At 41.5% G+C, this 13,944-nt stretch overlaps 1 protein-coding gene across 50 annotated transcripts in view; it reads left to right on the top strand.

Annotated features, from left to right (window-relative positions):
• The window catches only part of eya4 (EYA transcriptional coactivator and phosphatase 4), a 428,611-nt gene that overhangs the window by 248,474 nt on the left and 166,193 nt on the right, over positions 1–13,944 (top strand). For all 50 annotated transcript variants that reach the window (XM_078212520.1, XM_078212514.1, XM_078212513.1 and 47 more), the window contains one exon: positions 4,653–4,777. In XM_078212520.1, the coding sequence (XP_078068646.1) occupies positions 4,653–4,777 (125 nt within the window). The remainder of the gene's footprint in view (positions 1–4,652; positions 4,778–13,944) is intronic.

Below are 13,944 nucleotides of genomic sequence, written 5' to 3'. Positions count from 1 at the left end.
GTGGGTGAAGGGGCAGCGCTCCAAAAGCTCGTGCTACCAAATAAACCTGTTGGAATTTAACTTGGTGTTGTGAGACTTCTTACTGTGCCTACCCCAGTCCAACGCCGGCATCTCCACATCTGGAGTCCAGACCAAGTAAGATTTCCTTCCCTAAAGGACCTTAGTGAACCAGACGAACCAGTAGAAAGGGTCGAGAGTTTCAAGTTTTTAGGTGTCCAGATCACCAACCACCTGTCCTGGTCCCCCCATGCCGACACTATAGTTAAGAAAGCCCACCAACGCCTCTACTTTCTCAGAAGACTAAGGAAATTTGGCATGTCAACTACGACTCTCACCAACTTTTACAGATGCGCCATAGAAAGCATTCTTCCTGGTTGTATCACAGCTTGGTATGGCTCCTGCTCTGCCCAACACGGCAAGGAACTACAAAAGGTCGTGAATCTAGCCCAATCCATCACGCAAACCAGCCTCCCATCCATTGACTCTGTCTACACTTCCCACTGCCTCGGCAAAACAGCCAGCATAATTAAGGACCACATGCACCGCAGACATTCTCTCTTCCACCTTCTTCCATTGGGAAAAAGATACAAAAGTCGAAGGTCATGTACCAACCGACTCAAGAACAGCTTCTTTTCTGCTGCTGTCAAACTTTTGAATGGACTCACCTTGCATTAAGTTGATCTTTCTCTACACCCTAGCTATGACTGTAACACTACATTCTGTACTCTCTCATTTCCTTCTCTATGAACGGTATGTTTTGTCTGTAAAGCGCACAAGAAACAATACTTTTCACTGTAGGTTAATACATGTGACAATAATAAATCAAATCAAATCAAATTGGGTTTTTCCGACAATCGACAATGGTTTCATGGTCATCAGTAGATTCTTAATTCTAGATTTTTTTATTGAATTATCTGCCATGGTGGGATTCGAACCCGGGTCCCCAGAACATTAGCTGACTTTCTGGATTAATAAGTCTAGTGACAACATCACTAGGCCATTGCCTTCACAAAACCTTGATTAGGTATATAAACACTTTCATGGTTCTTTAAAAAAAATGGCTGATGCTAATGCCATTCTTATTAAAATGTACATATGGTAGATTTTATATTCATTCACAGTATATGGGTAATGATGGCAAGGTCAGCATTTATTGTCCATTCCTAATTGCTCTTGAGGAGAAGGTGGTGAGCCACCTTCTTGAACTGCTGCAGTCCATGTGATGTGAGGGAAACTTGCAGGTGGTAGTGCCTTTTGTTAACCTGCCATGACCATTATGATATTGGCACCTCATCTTCTACTTTCCCATCTCCTGTCAGTCTGCAAATCCTCCTCCTTGTGCGCATGCTAAGCTTTCCAAAATTGCACCCGTCCTCCAGTCATAGATATTTGGTGTTTGTCATGCAACCTTATCCTTTGTAAAGAGAGAACAGTGTTATAGAAACCTGATTGCCACTCACACCTCTTTTAATTCATAATTACAATGTTTTCAGATTCTAACTATCATTAAACTTTTCTCCATCAGTGTCACCACAACTCTTATTATCCCTTTCTGGCAGGCAGTATCAGTTTAGACTGTAGTATGGAGTTAACAAAAGTGTATTATTGATTATTTTGATCACGCAGGTTTCCTTTTACTTAGTTAATGACACTAAGATGGAATAATAAGCCTTGTGTATATGCATTACAGACCATGCATGGATGACATTTACCTTGGCCAATCTTGTGAGGTTGTTGAACTTCTTGCTGTATTGTTTAGCAGGTCTTTGGGTGGTGGAGGTTGCACTGACAGCCTCAGCAATAAATACTGCACCAGCCTCTTCTGCGGTATATTGCTCTTGGTTCCGAAAAAACTGTTTCTCTGGCTCTTGCTTCTGCTAATAATGAATGAATTAGGAAACCTGGGAATCCTTTCTGTGCCTGATACTTTCTGCTGGTGCATCTCTTTCCTCAGTCATTGTTGCTCATTTCAACTACTCCACTCACTAAAGGAATGTTTTTGGTCCTTTAATAAACTGCAGCATTTTACACGCTGCAGCATAACTCAATTTCCCCTCTTTCCCAGAAGGGGTAAACCAAAGACTGTGGTCACGAAATTCCGCTCCACAGCATCCAACATCTTGACCTCCAAAGTGGCATCCATGGCATTCTCATTCACTTCTAGCCATGTTAGATGCCATTTTGGTGAGAGCATTAACACATGCAAGCACTGTCTGCCAGAATATGCAAAGATTGTGACATCAATCATATGTAACTCTGATTTGATGAAATCGCTGCCATTTTGGAGCCAATTGCTCCTGCTAGCATTGTCGCGCAACCTCACACAGCTGAACATGCATTTAGCAGCTGGAGGGCCCTTTCACCAGTGCTATTTAAATGACTCATCAATTGCTCTCAGATTAGCTGCTGATTAATTCCTGCTAGTTCTTGGAAAAGTCTTGGTGGTTTCCAGTGTTGTTTAAAGTTACTGAAATCTACAAGCAGTGGTGTGGCACATGCTGGAGGATTTTGGTCTCAGCCACTTTCCCCTAGACATGAGTGTAGTCATTTCACCTGCCTTAGTCAACAGCGTGACAGGAAGAATAAGCAGAGGAGACACAGCAGGACAAGCTGCTCAAAGATGGAAGAGGAGGAAAGGAGAATGGCTCTAAGTATGAGGCCATGTCCAGTGTGTTCAGGGAGTCGACATCCTATTTGAAGCTCAACAAGGAACAGTGTGTCAAACATTTCTGCTTCACCAATGAAGTGCTCAATAAAATCTGCCAACTACTACAGTCTCAAAGCTTGGTAGCGACTGCATCACCAGTGGGTGTGAAGGTGAGATTTTAAAGGCCATGAGCTTTTATGGGTATCTGACTCCTTCCAAGCTGGTGAAAGCAATATTTGCAGCATCTCCCAGTTTTTCACCCATTATTTGATAAGTGAGGTCTCCGTAGGTTTTGCATTCGAACAGAGCTGAGTAAGTTTTCTTCTCTCTTGCCAGAGAGCAGCAAGTAAACTGAGCATATGGGCTTTGTGAGGGTCGCTAGTTCCCCAATGGTGCAGGGTGCCATTGATAGCAAACATGCCACTTGACGAGTGCTCCATGTCCACTCTGAAATGTACTTCAACCTAACGGGAAATTTCACTCCTTCAGCTTCCATCTACTGTCTGACCAGAAGCAGGGCTATCATGCAGTCAGTGATGTACAGTATGCTGTTCCACCTGCATTTAAAGTCATCCGGCACAGAAAGAAGCCCTTCAGCCCATCGTATCTTGCCAGCTATCAAGCACCTATCTATTCTAGTCCCTTTTTCCAACACTTGGTCCATAGCCTGATATGCTATGGCATTTCAAATGCTCATCTAAATGCTTCTTATGTGTTTGAGCCACCACAACAAACCAATGCATGGCTATTGAGTGACAAGGACAGAGCACTGATGACGTGGATTCACAAACATCACCCACCACTTTCTACTCATGGTCCACATGGGCCTGAATTTCTAAGGTGGATGGCTGGAGGCTGAGGTCCTCTGCTGCCAACCAGCGTCAATCCATAAAATTGCTGCAAACATGTCACTAGCAGCCTGTACACTACTGGATTTGGTTAAATGGAAGCAAGAATAAAAAAGCAATTTGCAAACTTCCATTTTAAAAAAAACTGGAAATACTCAACCAATCATTGTATAATTTGCAAAGAAGATGACCGTACAAGAGTAAATTGAGTTGTGCCCTTTCCAAGATTCTAGAAAATTTCAACTTTAAACCGTTTTGCAATGGACTCCAGCCAACCGCTCCCCCTCTGCCCCATCTTCCTCCGGTCAGGGGATTTTGTATTGTGTGACATAGAGAGGCAAGTAAAATATGCAAAACTGACAGTCAATTATCCAAATCCTCGCCTGTTATCCCTGCTGAGAAAATGAAACAAGACTGGAGAGTACATAGGGTTCTCTGCTTCCTTCTTTCTTGACTCCTGATAGATCAAATGTACCAAGAGGTAAACTTCTGAAATGATTTAACATTTTAAAGTGTACTTCAATGCTGTCAGCTGGTCTCATGTTGGGATACCATTTATTTTTTCATCAGGTTTAAAAGCAAAATATGTGCATCATATAAATGTGATTCTTTTCAGCTTGTAAAGAAAACCGAGTTCGGTAACCTTTTTAGGCTTCTAGGAATGCAGCTGATTTCAAAGGAAAATTAGTTAAGTAGATAATTTATGATATAAACATTTTCTTATGACTGCAAATGGGTAGATTGTCTTTTTTCAAGGGCATTGCGCATTGTGACGTAATTCTGAGCAGAAATCAATGCTTTTGTTTGAAACCACTGCACCAGGGAATTTTGTTTCAGCTATTGCATGAACGAAATATGATACGATAAAAGGAGCACAAGATGTATTTTGGTCAACAAAGTGGTGCCTTAGCAAGATCCTAAGATGTACAAACACATCTGTAAAGGTTAACATGTAAAATAAATTGCTTCTCTCTTTTGAAACAAATAAATTAAAGATCTTTCAATTACCACCAAAACTATCATTTCACAGTCTTAAATCGCAATGCAATAATGATCAACACATGTTTTAGTGTTGGGAAGTAGTTGAAAATTATATTGCCGTAAGTTGAATATTTTACTTAATAATTGTGATGAAAGAAATTTTCATGTCCTGGCAGGTCTATGGAAATGCAAGACCTAGCAAGTCCGCACAATCGAGTGAGCAGTAGTGATACTTCTGCTGGCTCAAAACTGGACAAGGCCAACCTGAGTAACTCTTCGATTATATCAAATGGAACAGCGGGTAAGTTGTAGGAAATGTTTCTCTTCCATATTTCTTGCTTTTGCTCACATTCCTCATGGCTGCTTTTGAAAATTCTTCAGTGTTTTTCTTTACTTCACAATGATAATGAAATAATAATTATGGGGAAAGAACTTTGGGCTTTTCCTCAATGCAGAGATATGCGTTCATCATGTGTGGCTTAGTCAAAAATGCAGCAAGTGTTAAACTATTTTGTTTTCCACATTTTAAACATGTGGATTGGCACGGATCTCACAGCAGTACTGATTAAACCAGTAGTTGCTCATAGATGAATGCATTCATATAAGTGATCATAATTTTAAGAAAGTATCAACAGCATGTTAGCATTTTACTTCCCCTCTGCCTTAGGACCTTTTATTCTTTTGGTACATGTTGCCACAATATATATTTCTGTTGGTTGTAGCACAATGTACAGGTACTTCCATTTAAAATATTGCAGCTGTAAATTTAAGCATGTCATATGGCAACTTGAAAGTGTCCCCTTGCTATACTTCATACAACGTAAAGGTAGGTAATCATAACGGTGTTGTCCTTGAGATAGTGTACACCACATGCCTTTCTATATTTTGAGTTGGCAGTTTTTTTTCCCTTCTAACCACCAGTGCCTGTTAAAATTTGTGTTCATTTACACCCAAGTGAAAAATACTGATACTGAAAATTTTGGTGAAAATTGAATTACATCACTGTTGTATATTAAGAATAATTAAAGTAGTCAAGTTTCTAAGTTTGGTCATGTGGATGCAGTACAGACCCTTAACTCCCTTACATAAGGGAGTATTGTTGTATCTCCAGTTACCTACTCACTTGGTCTTCTGGGTGAGACTTTTAATCCAGAACCCTTTGATGAATAAGGTCTGGACAAAGGCCAATCAAATCTATTTCACTTTAGGGTTGGAAATTTGCTCCCTTTTATATCGTCTTAGTGAATTTCAAGGCTTGTATTTTCCCATTGGAAATAGGAATTAGAAGGCAGGTTCAATTCTGGGTCGTGAATCCATGCCCATCTCTGGTGTACCATGAAGTGCGATTTTCATGGGGATGGGATCTTACTGATCCTAGAGACAGGTCTACTGCCCAATTAGTGGCCAAGGGACAAAAATGGCAACAGGGCACCAGGGACTCAGGTGACATTCTAGCGCAAATCGGCAGCTTTAATAAAATTAGAGAGTCTTCATGTTCAATGTACCCTTAATAAAATTAGAGAGTCTTCATGTTCAATATACCCAGGGCAAAATAGAGAACTGGAAACTGAGATTGGGCTGGGGAGTCTTCCTAAAATTTTTATTACAGTTCAGTGCTTTTTTTTGTCCAAACCTTCACTTTTTTGCATTAAATGAAACTGTTTCAAGACTTCTGCCTCTGTTCTCACCAGTTTGCAGCTGATCACCTTCAGAGAACTCCTTGTTGTTGGCTGCTGCACCCATGACAATCCTCAGAGGTCCAAAAGCAAACTTCTTTGTAAGCACCCTAATGACTTCAAGCTGCCAATTGACTTCACATTCCCGCTCACACCCCCCCGCTCTCCCACCATCTTTGGGAAAATTGGCAGAGAAGGGAATGGAGGTGGCAGAATGGCGTGCAGACTGCCAGCGCAATGTTTCTGCCATCCTACTTCTGTATAATCCCAGTTCAGCACGAGGAAATCAGATCTGAGTTCTACAGTCTTGAAGGATATTGTTCCCACTTTTTCAAATTATTTTGTGTAATGGAGTCTTTTGTGCCCTACCATTACCCTTGTTTAACTTCCAGTTGATCTTTTGTTCCTTTGCACAGGAGAACAGGAAAGATTTGTTTTTAATTAGGGATAGGTGAACTAGAATGCTTAATTTTAGGTTGGTTTTGATGTGATTTTTCTGGCCTGAAGTAGCCACAGGTTGACCAGTCTGCTTCAAAATTCATGTAGAAAGTCTGCCCATGATTTTCTGTGAGGATCGTGGACCAGTCCTTAAATGCCTTCGTACTTTTCCTTCAGCTGTGAAGATTGCACGCTGATGCTTCACTGCCTTCATTTTGCTTCTGAAATAAGTTTTAAAAAGATAGGGAGGACTGGTGGAAAGAAGGTGTTGCTATGCATCTGCAAGGTTAAATATGGGCGGAATTTGCACAAAAAAATTCTAAGTGTCGAACGGGCGAGAAAACCTGCTGTTTTCTCGCCGTATTTTTCAGTGAGGTATGTATTGGGAATTTACAGCACTCTGTGTAATACAGAAGCTGGTATGCGAATCTCGCTAGTAAGGGGGGAGGGGGGTCTCAGCTTATCTGAGAAGCCAGCTGCTGAGCTCAAGGTAAAGTAAAGTAAAGTTCATTTATTAGTCGCAGGTAGGCTTACACTAGCACTGCAATGAAGTTACTGTGAAAATCTCCTAGTCGCCACACTCCGGCGCCTGTTCGGGTATACTGAGGGAGAATTTAGCATGGCCAATGCACCTAACCAGCACATCTTTGGACTGTGGGAGGAAACCGGAGCACCCGGAGGAAACCCACGCAGACACGGGGAGAACGTGCAAACTCCACACAGACAGTGACCCAAGACGGGAATAGAACCCATGTCCCTGGCATTGTGAGGCAGCAGTGCCATGGGCGCCATTGCTAGGAGATCTGTCACCCCATCCCCCTCATGGACATCAACATTCCGCCCACCGACTGCCGCCCCAACTGATTTCGCCGGCAAAACAAGGCCGGCAAGAACACGAGAGGTGAGAAACCGGGCACAAACCCGATTTTTCATCTCTTATCCTATCTTACCCGCCCGCCATGCCGATCGACCAGCATTGCGAGCCGGTAAGATCCCACCACTGTATTCCAGTAAAATGTAGAAAAATACACAACAAACGGCTCTGTGTATACAACAGAATCATGACTAATTGGAAAACATCCAGGCTGGTACTCAGGATTATCTATATACCACCAAGAAAGACAGTTTGCTCTACAAAGGCATTTTTCAAAAGGTGGGAAAGAACAATAAAAGCTGTTCTGGTGGGCAACTCCAATCAACTTAATATAAGTTTGGAAAATCCAAGTTGCCCAGAGTAAGATGTAAATGAAGTATGTAACTGTTGCATGTCCCCAGAAGATTACAAGGGGTAGTCTGCATCTCATCTGGTATTCATAAATGAACCACACTAAGTAGGGCAGCCAGGGTGGCTGTGACCACAGACTGAAGAAATTGAGCGTGATTTGGGATTCAGAAATAGCTAGGATAATGAGCCAAGTATATGACATTAAGATAGCTCACTTCAAAAAATTTAGAGAACGATATAAGCAAATCAACTGGGGAGGCTGTTCAACATCACCTCAGCAAAGGACACATGGAACATGTTTAAATGCATTATGTTGGTCTTACAGAACATAACTGAAAACAGAAAGCTCAGACTAAATGAACTTTCACCATAAATAAAAGCATAAACAAATCAAATGTGAATTAAGAGGAACAGATAGCCTCTATGAACCCTACAGGAGGAAGTGGGATGGGGTTCACTTGAATAAATATTATGACATGTAGAACATGTTCAAGAGATAAAAGAAAGACCTAGAAAACGTAGCTGCAGACACAAAACACAACAGTGAGAATTTTTTCAGCATTCCAAGGGAGGAGGACACTCAGAGAGAGGTGAGAGCCATAAGAGTTACATTCAGCCTTACAACAAAGGAGTAGCACAGCAGTAACAAGAACGCATATTTATATTGCATCTTCAATGTAGAAAAGCATCCATTTCACAAGGGTATAGATCAGTCAAAATGTATATTGAGCAAAAGGAGATAATATGAAGGGTAACCAAATGTGAGGCTACAGAGATAAGATGAAGTTGCCAGTCCTCTGATTGTGCTGGCAGCCTCGACAACTTCCCTCCTATCCTTAATTGGAAGCAAGCCAGGAGGAGGCAGCCAATTAAGAGGCTGCATCTAGGAAAGTAGCTAACTGAATGTTGCTGCCAGCAAGTACAGGCACAGAACACCCATTTCGTCCCAACGTTAGTGTCTCAAACCCCGTGTTAAAATCTTGGCCAACTCCTATGAAAGCAGATGGAATCGATGGATGAAGTTGGTGACAGAGGGCCAAAGACGATAGCTTCAATCTTCCAAGCATTGAACTGGAGAAAATTATGGCTCATCATTGCTGAATAAAAGACAAAAGGAGCAAAATTGGATAGACTGCAAGCAGAGAGGCAGAGCTTGCAATTCATGATTACCTGCTCATTATGATGGTCATTGCGGGAAGTCAGCATGACTGTGATGTTGAGTGACTGCACACTTCAGCAGGTGATTTCTGATGTGAAATGCCAGCAGCAGTCAAAAACCTAACCTGTACTACTTCATGGGGAGGTGCATTGTGGCTGGAGCAGATGGTGGAAATCCTTGTATAAGTCACCATAATGTGCGCCAATCTTGAGCCCACGCTCTCCGTCTGTGGGAATGGTGGCAGAGGCTCAAGTTTCAGCGAAACCCCAAAAGTTACTGATCTTGCTGGCGAAATCGTGATTTCTGATTTTTGCTGCCTGTAATTAGGTTCACACCCGATTTGAATACATTTTAATAGATTTAAATGTAATTAACCCGCTTCCTTGCCATATCTTGAGCCCCTGCCGTATATTCAAACCACGCCGACGTGTCATCATGTCGGCATTGTTTACAACAGGTTCACCCAGAGGTAAATCTGTCATGGAGGTGATTATAGACCCTGGGGGAAAGGGACATGGCCAGGCAGTACCCTGGCACTGCCCCGGCACAGGTTGGCACTGCTAGGCTGGCACCAACCCTATGCCAATCTGACAATGCTAACCTGCCATGCCAATCTCTGCCCAAGGTGTATGCCAGGGATGGACCCCAGTGGGAGCCTCACGGAGGAAAGGAAGGATTCATTTATATGGAGCAGACGTGGGAGTGAAGGTGCTGGCCATAGCTGTTTGGGGTGGGGGGGTCCAATGTTCGCAGGGGAAGGAGGGGGCGTTCCGACGCTGACTGTTGTGAGGAAGTAAGTGCCTCAATGTTTAAGAGTGCGGGTGAACTATAGCTATTTATCACAAGTACAAGCTTCTGAAATTACTCCTACAAAGAATCATAAATAATGATATTCTTATTATGCTAATAGCAGTGAGAATAGCTGCATCGCGCAATCCCCAGACAAAGAGTCTCTTTCCTTCATAGCATTGTACTTTGATAGAGTTTCAACTATCATATTGGCACGGTGGCACAGTGGATAGCACTGCTGCCTCACAGTGCCAAGGACGCTGGTTCGATTCCAGTCTTGGGTGACTGCCTGCGTGACTTTCCTCTGGGTGCTCCGGTTTCCTCCCACAGTCCAAAAATGTGCAGGTTATGTAGATGCTAAATTGCATTGATTGTGAAGCCTTCCCGATACTGCTCAATCTTTGCTGCTAATTCCATTGGAAGAACCAAAGGCTGTTTTTTTTTTGTGAACAGATGTCGACTTTTTAACCTTCCTACTCTAGCATCATCTTACGCCGGAATTCTACTGCCCTGCCCTGCCCGCCACAGAATCGGAGCGGGCAAGGGGCAGACAATGGAAATGTCCGTCGACCTCAGGCGGGATTTTCCAGTCTCGCTCGAGCAAGGCCATAAAATCCCACCCTTAGTGTCAGGTTGGCTGTGGTCAGTGCGCGGGGTTATGGGGTTAGGATGGGGGATTGAGCCTAGGTAGGGAGTCTTTCGGAAGGTCGTTGCAGACTCGATGGGCCAAATGGCCTCTTTTGCACTGTAGGGATTCTATGATACTATGTGCTTTTAAAATATCTTGCTAAAAATCATGCGCTGCTGAGGAATAATTTGTAAGTGTGAACAATATTTTCAATACTAAGCACAAGGAGTGAATTTTGCTGAATTAATTGATATTAAACCAACAATAATTGCCCTGCTGCAAATTTAGTTTCAACTGTCTATTTATTTCAAAGATGTTGGATTGTCAACGATGCATTCATGTCAGTCTTAGAAACTGACAAAATGCGCAAAGAAAGATCACCTTTATAGTGCCTTTCACAACTCGGGGTGTCCAAAAGTGCTTTGCAACCAGTTAATTATTTTTGAAGTGATTTAAGCAAAAGATCTAACAGTCTCCAAAAACCTGACACCACAAACAGCCCTAAAGGCCCCCTGACCCGTGAAAAGGACTTCAGCTGTAAGTACATGGACAGGGGCTTAAGCTGCAGTTGTACCCAACATTCCATCACTTTGATGCAGGAGACAAAACCTAAAGTACACAAATGTGTTGTTTGAAACAAATGTCGCCTCAGAATTTACTGAGGTAAACACGAATGCTGAAAGAGCAAAGTTCATTTTCCAAAGGGACCCTTTCCAGAAAAAAAAATATTTTTGTACTTAATTCAGTGCATTTTCTGAATTTTTGGCACCTACTGTCCTTCAATCCAAAAATAAATTTATACTGGAATGATTATAGATATTTTAAGTATGGAAAAAAAAATTTCCTGACTTCAAAACAAATTCACAGGATCGAATAAATCTAGTGCCAGATACAATATGTAAATTTGTGAATTGAAACTTTTCCAACTCATTCTTACAATAATGCCAAGGAACAGTGTATTTTAAATGCAGTCAACAAACTGACTCAATTATTGGATCTGTCCCCGTCCTTGATCCCACAGCAGCCCAGAGGCAGGTGGAGATTATGTGAATTAAGGGTATGCTGATTTAACTATTTTAAATAAACAACTGTTCTGATCCAGTCAGACAGTGCGGGCTCTCTCTCTCTCTCTGTGCTTACTGTATGGTAACAAAGTGACCTCCACCGGCAGCATATGAACAAACTGAAAACCGTTTTACAGTTGCAGAACATAAATGGGCATTATAACTCAACCCACACTCGGGCCAACTGTCCCTGCCATACATCGTGGCAATGCGCTCTTAACTACATCCTATATGTGGGGGTCGCACCGTAATTCTTTAAATTGCGTTAATCTCTTCACCGTTCCAAACCCATGCCCTCTTTTATTTTCAAACACTGGCAATTCTGCAAGTAAGGTGACAACAAAGCCAGTTAAGACACTCACAGCGGGAGCAAATGGTTTAATCCAAAAATGTTTCGGCAACTCTTCAAGCAGTCTTGAAGAAATTAAGCTTCAAATAACAAACTTCTGGGCATGCTCCATAATGTTACTTTTTTTGAGGAAAATTATGTTTTAAATTGAATTTAGCAGCCTGCTAGCTTTACCAAGCTCTGTCAAGGGGCAAAAGTAATGAATGTCTCTATAATTGCAACTTTCAGAAACCATCAGCTCAATGTTTTGTTGCATGAAGATTATGCCCAAGTAATAATGGGTCACAAGTAATACCTGGTTAATTAATTGATTGCATTTTACAGCTTTTCAGTCCACCATGCCATAAATCTGATTGGCTGATACTGACAACTTCTAATCCCATCTTGACTTTTCTGAATAAAACTGACAAGCTGACACATGCGCCGGAATTCTACCCACCACGGGAATCAGAGCGAGCGAGGGGCGGACAATGGAAATGTCCGTTGACCTCGAGCAGGAATTTCCAGTCTCGCTCGAGCGAGGCGGTAAAATCCCACCCATGGATTGAAAAGATGATAGTTTAAAAAAACTGATGGTTTGGCATATGTGGTAGGAATCCATCTACTGAAAATGGGAAGAATTCCAAATTGTGTATATTTACACAAAATGAAGCAGAAAGCGAGAATGAGTTCAAATTTTAATCTTAATCTTGGCGCTCATCTGATCTTTGCATTGTCCACAAGCAGATTTAATTTGATATTCTTCAAACCCTTTGATCAGATCACTACGTAATAATTATTTTTTGTTATCATTCCACACATGCGAATGATTATCACATAGAAACAAAATTGCAAATTTTTCCCATAAATTTCCGGATGCTGACATGGACAAATTTGGACCATAAATAATAATCTCAGGAAGATGTTTTTAATCTATCTAGCACATGGTCATGTTTTAAATAGATGTTAATTACTCCACTCTCTTTCTCAAATACCCACATGTATCTCTGTCTCTCTCTTTCTCTCTTTCTGTTTGGCCCTTTGTTTCTCTTTTTTGATTATATGAAAAAAGTCAACAGATCATAATATGTTTAGCTACTGGATTTGGTGAAACTCCAAAACTGAGAATTGCTCCATAAATTATGTAATCTCTGGTATCATTCTAAATCAATCCTGCTGCCATTTCCTGGTCTTATTCTCAAATGATCCCTCTTATTCTTTCCAAGGAGGAGAACTTGCTGCAGTGCGCGGGACACGGGATGCAGAACTGTGATTTATGAGTTTTAATTACATTTTCCCTTTTCTTTAACATTTGTTTACCTTTGACCTTGGGGGTCATTCTAATTTCCTGTTATATTGTAATGAATGGAGCAATAAATATCCCACCAGTCATTGCTGTTGCCAATAGTATACTGTTAACTGGTTGCATCCATTAGTGTACATGTAATTCATTTTGCGCGCGCACTTCAACTTGAGACCAGCAGTAACCTGGTCTGGTTTGGCTTGCTCTGACTGCACTATAAACAGACAGCAATGGCATGCATCGCATTAATATCTGGAGTGTACTGGACTAGGGTTACCCGGGCAGAATATAATTCAGCTTTGCAAGCTAGTGAATGTTGGATTGCTTACAGAGCATTCTCATTTAACTGTGATTTTGTTCAGCATGGATTTATTATTTTAATTATTATGTTTTGGAAGAAAGCACTTATTGTCGAAATGTCAGCTGTCAAAATGAGCTGTGGTCTTCAATGATTATTTTCCTTTAATATAAGAACGGTAAATAATTTGTTCTCGTTATCACTCTCAACTTTTACTTCACCCAGTGCCTATCGTTTTGTTCACGAAGGCAAAAAAAAAGTCCAAAAATATTTGTTGGATTCACTAAGATGCAGCAAGGCCAAGAAAAACCAACAGGTGGTGGTACTGAGGGGAAGCATCCTGTTTCTTTGATACCTTATTTAGATGTGGTTTAAATCATTTCTGTGGCTTCGCTGAACTACATGTAGTTATTTATTCAACTAACTTAAACCTCTTTACGCTAATGAACGTAGAGAAAGGGCGGCTTACAATAACATGATTTCCTTGGTATTTCCTTACTGCAACTTCTCAACCAGCATTTCCAGTGATTCCGGTTGATTATTCACTGTCACTTAATTTT

This window comes from Mustelus asterias, chromosome 5 (assembly GCF_964213995.1).
Source record: "Mustelus asterias chromosome 5, sMusAst1.hap1.1, whole genome shotgun sequence".
Lineage (NCBI taxonomy): Eukaryota > Metazoa > Chordata > Chondrichthyes > Carcharhiniformes > Triakidae > Mustelus > Mustelus asterias.
Note: the sequence above shows the minus strand (reverse complement) of the source record. Positions and strands in the feature narration are given on the sequence as shown.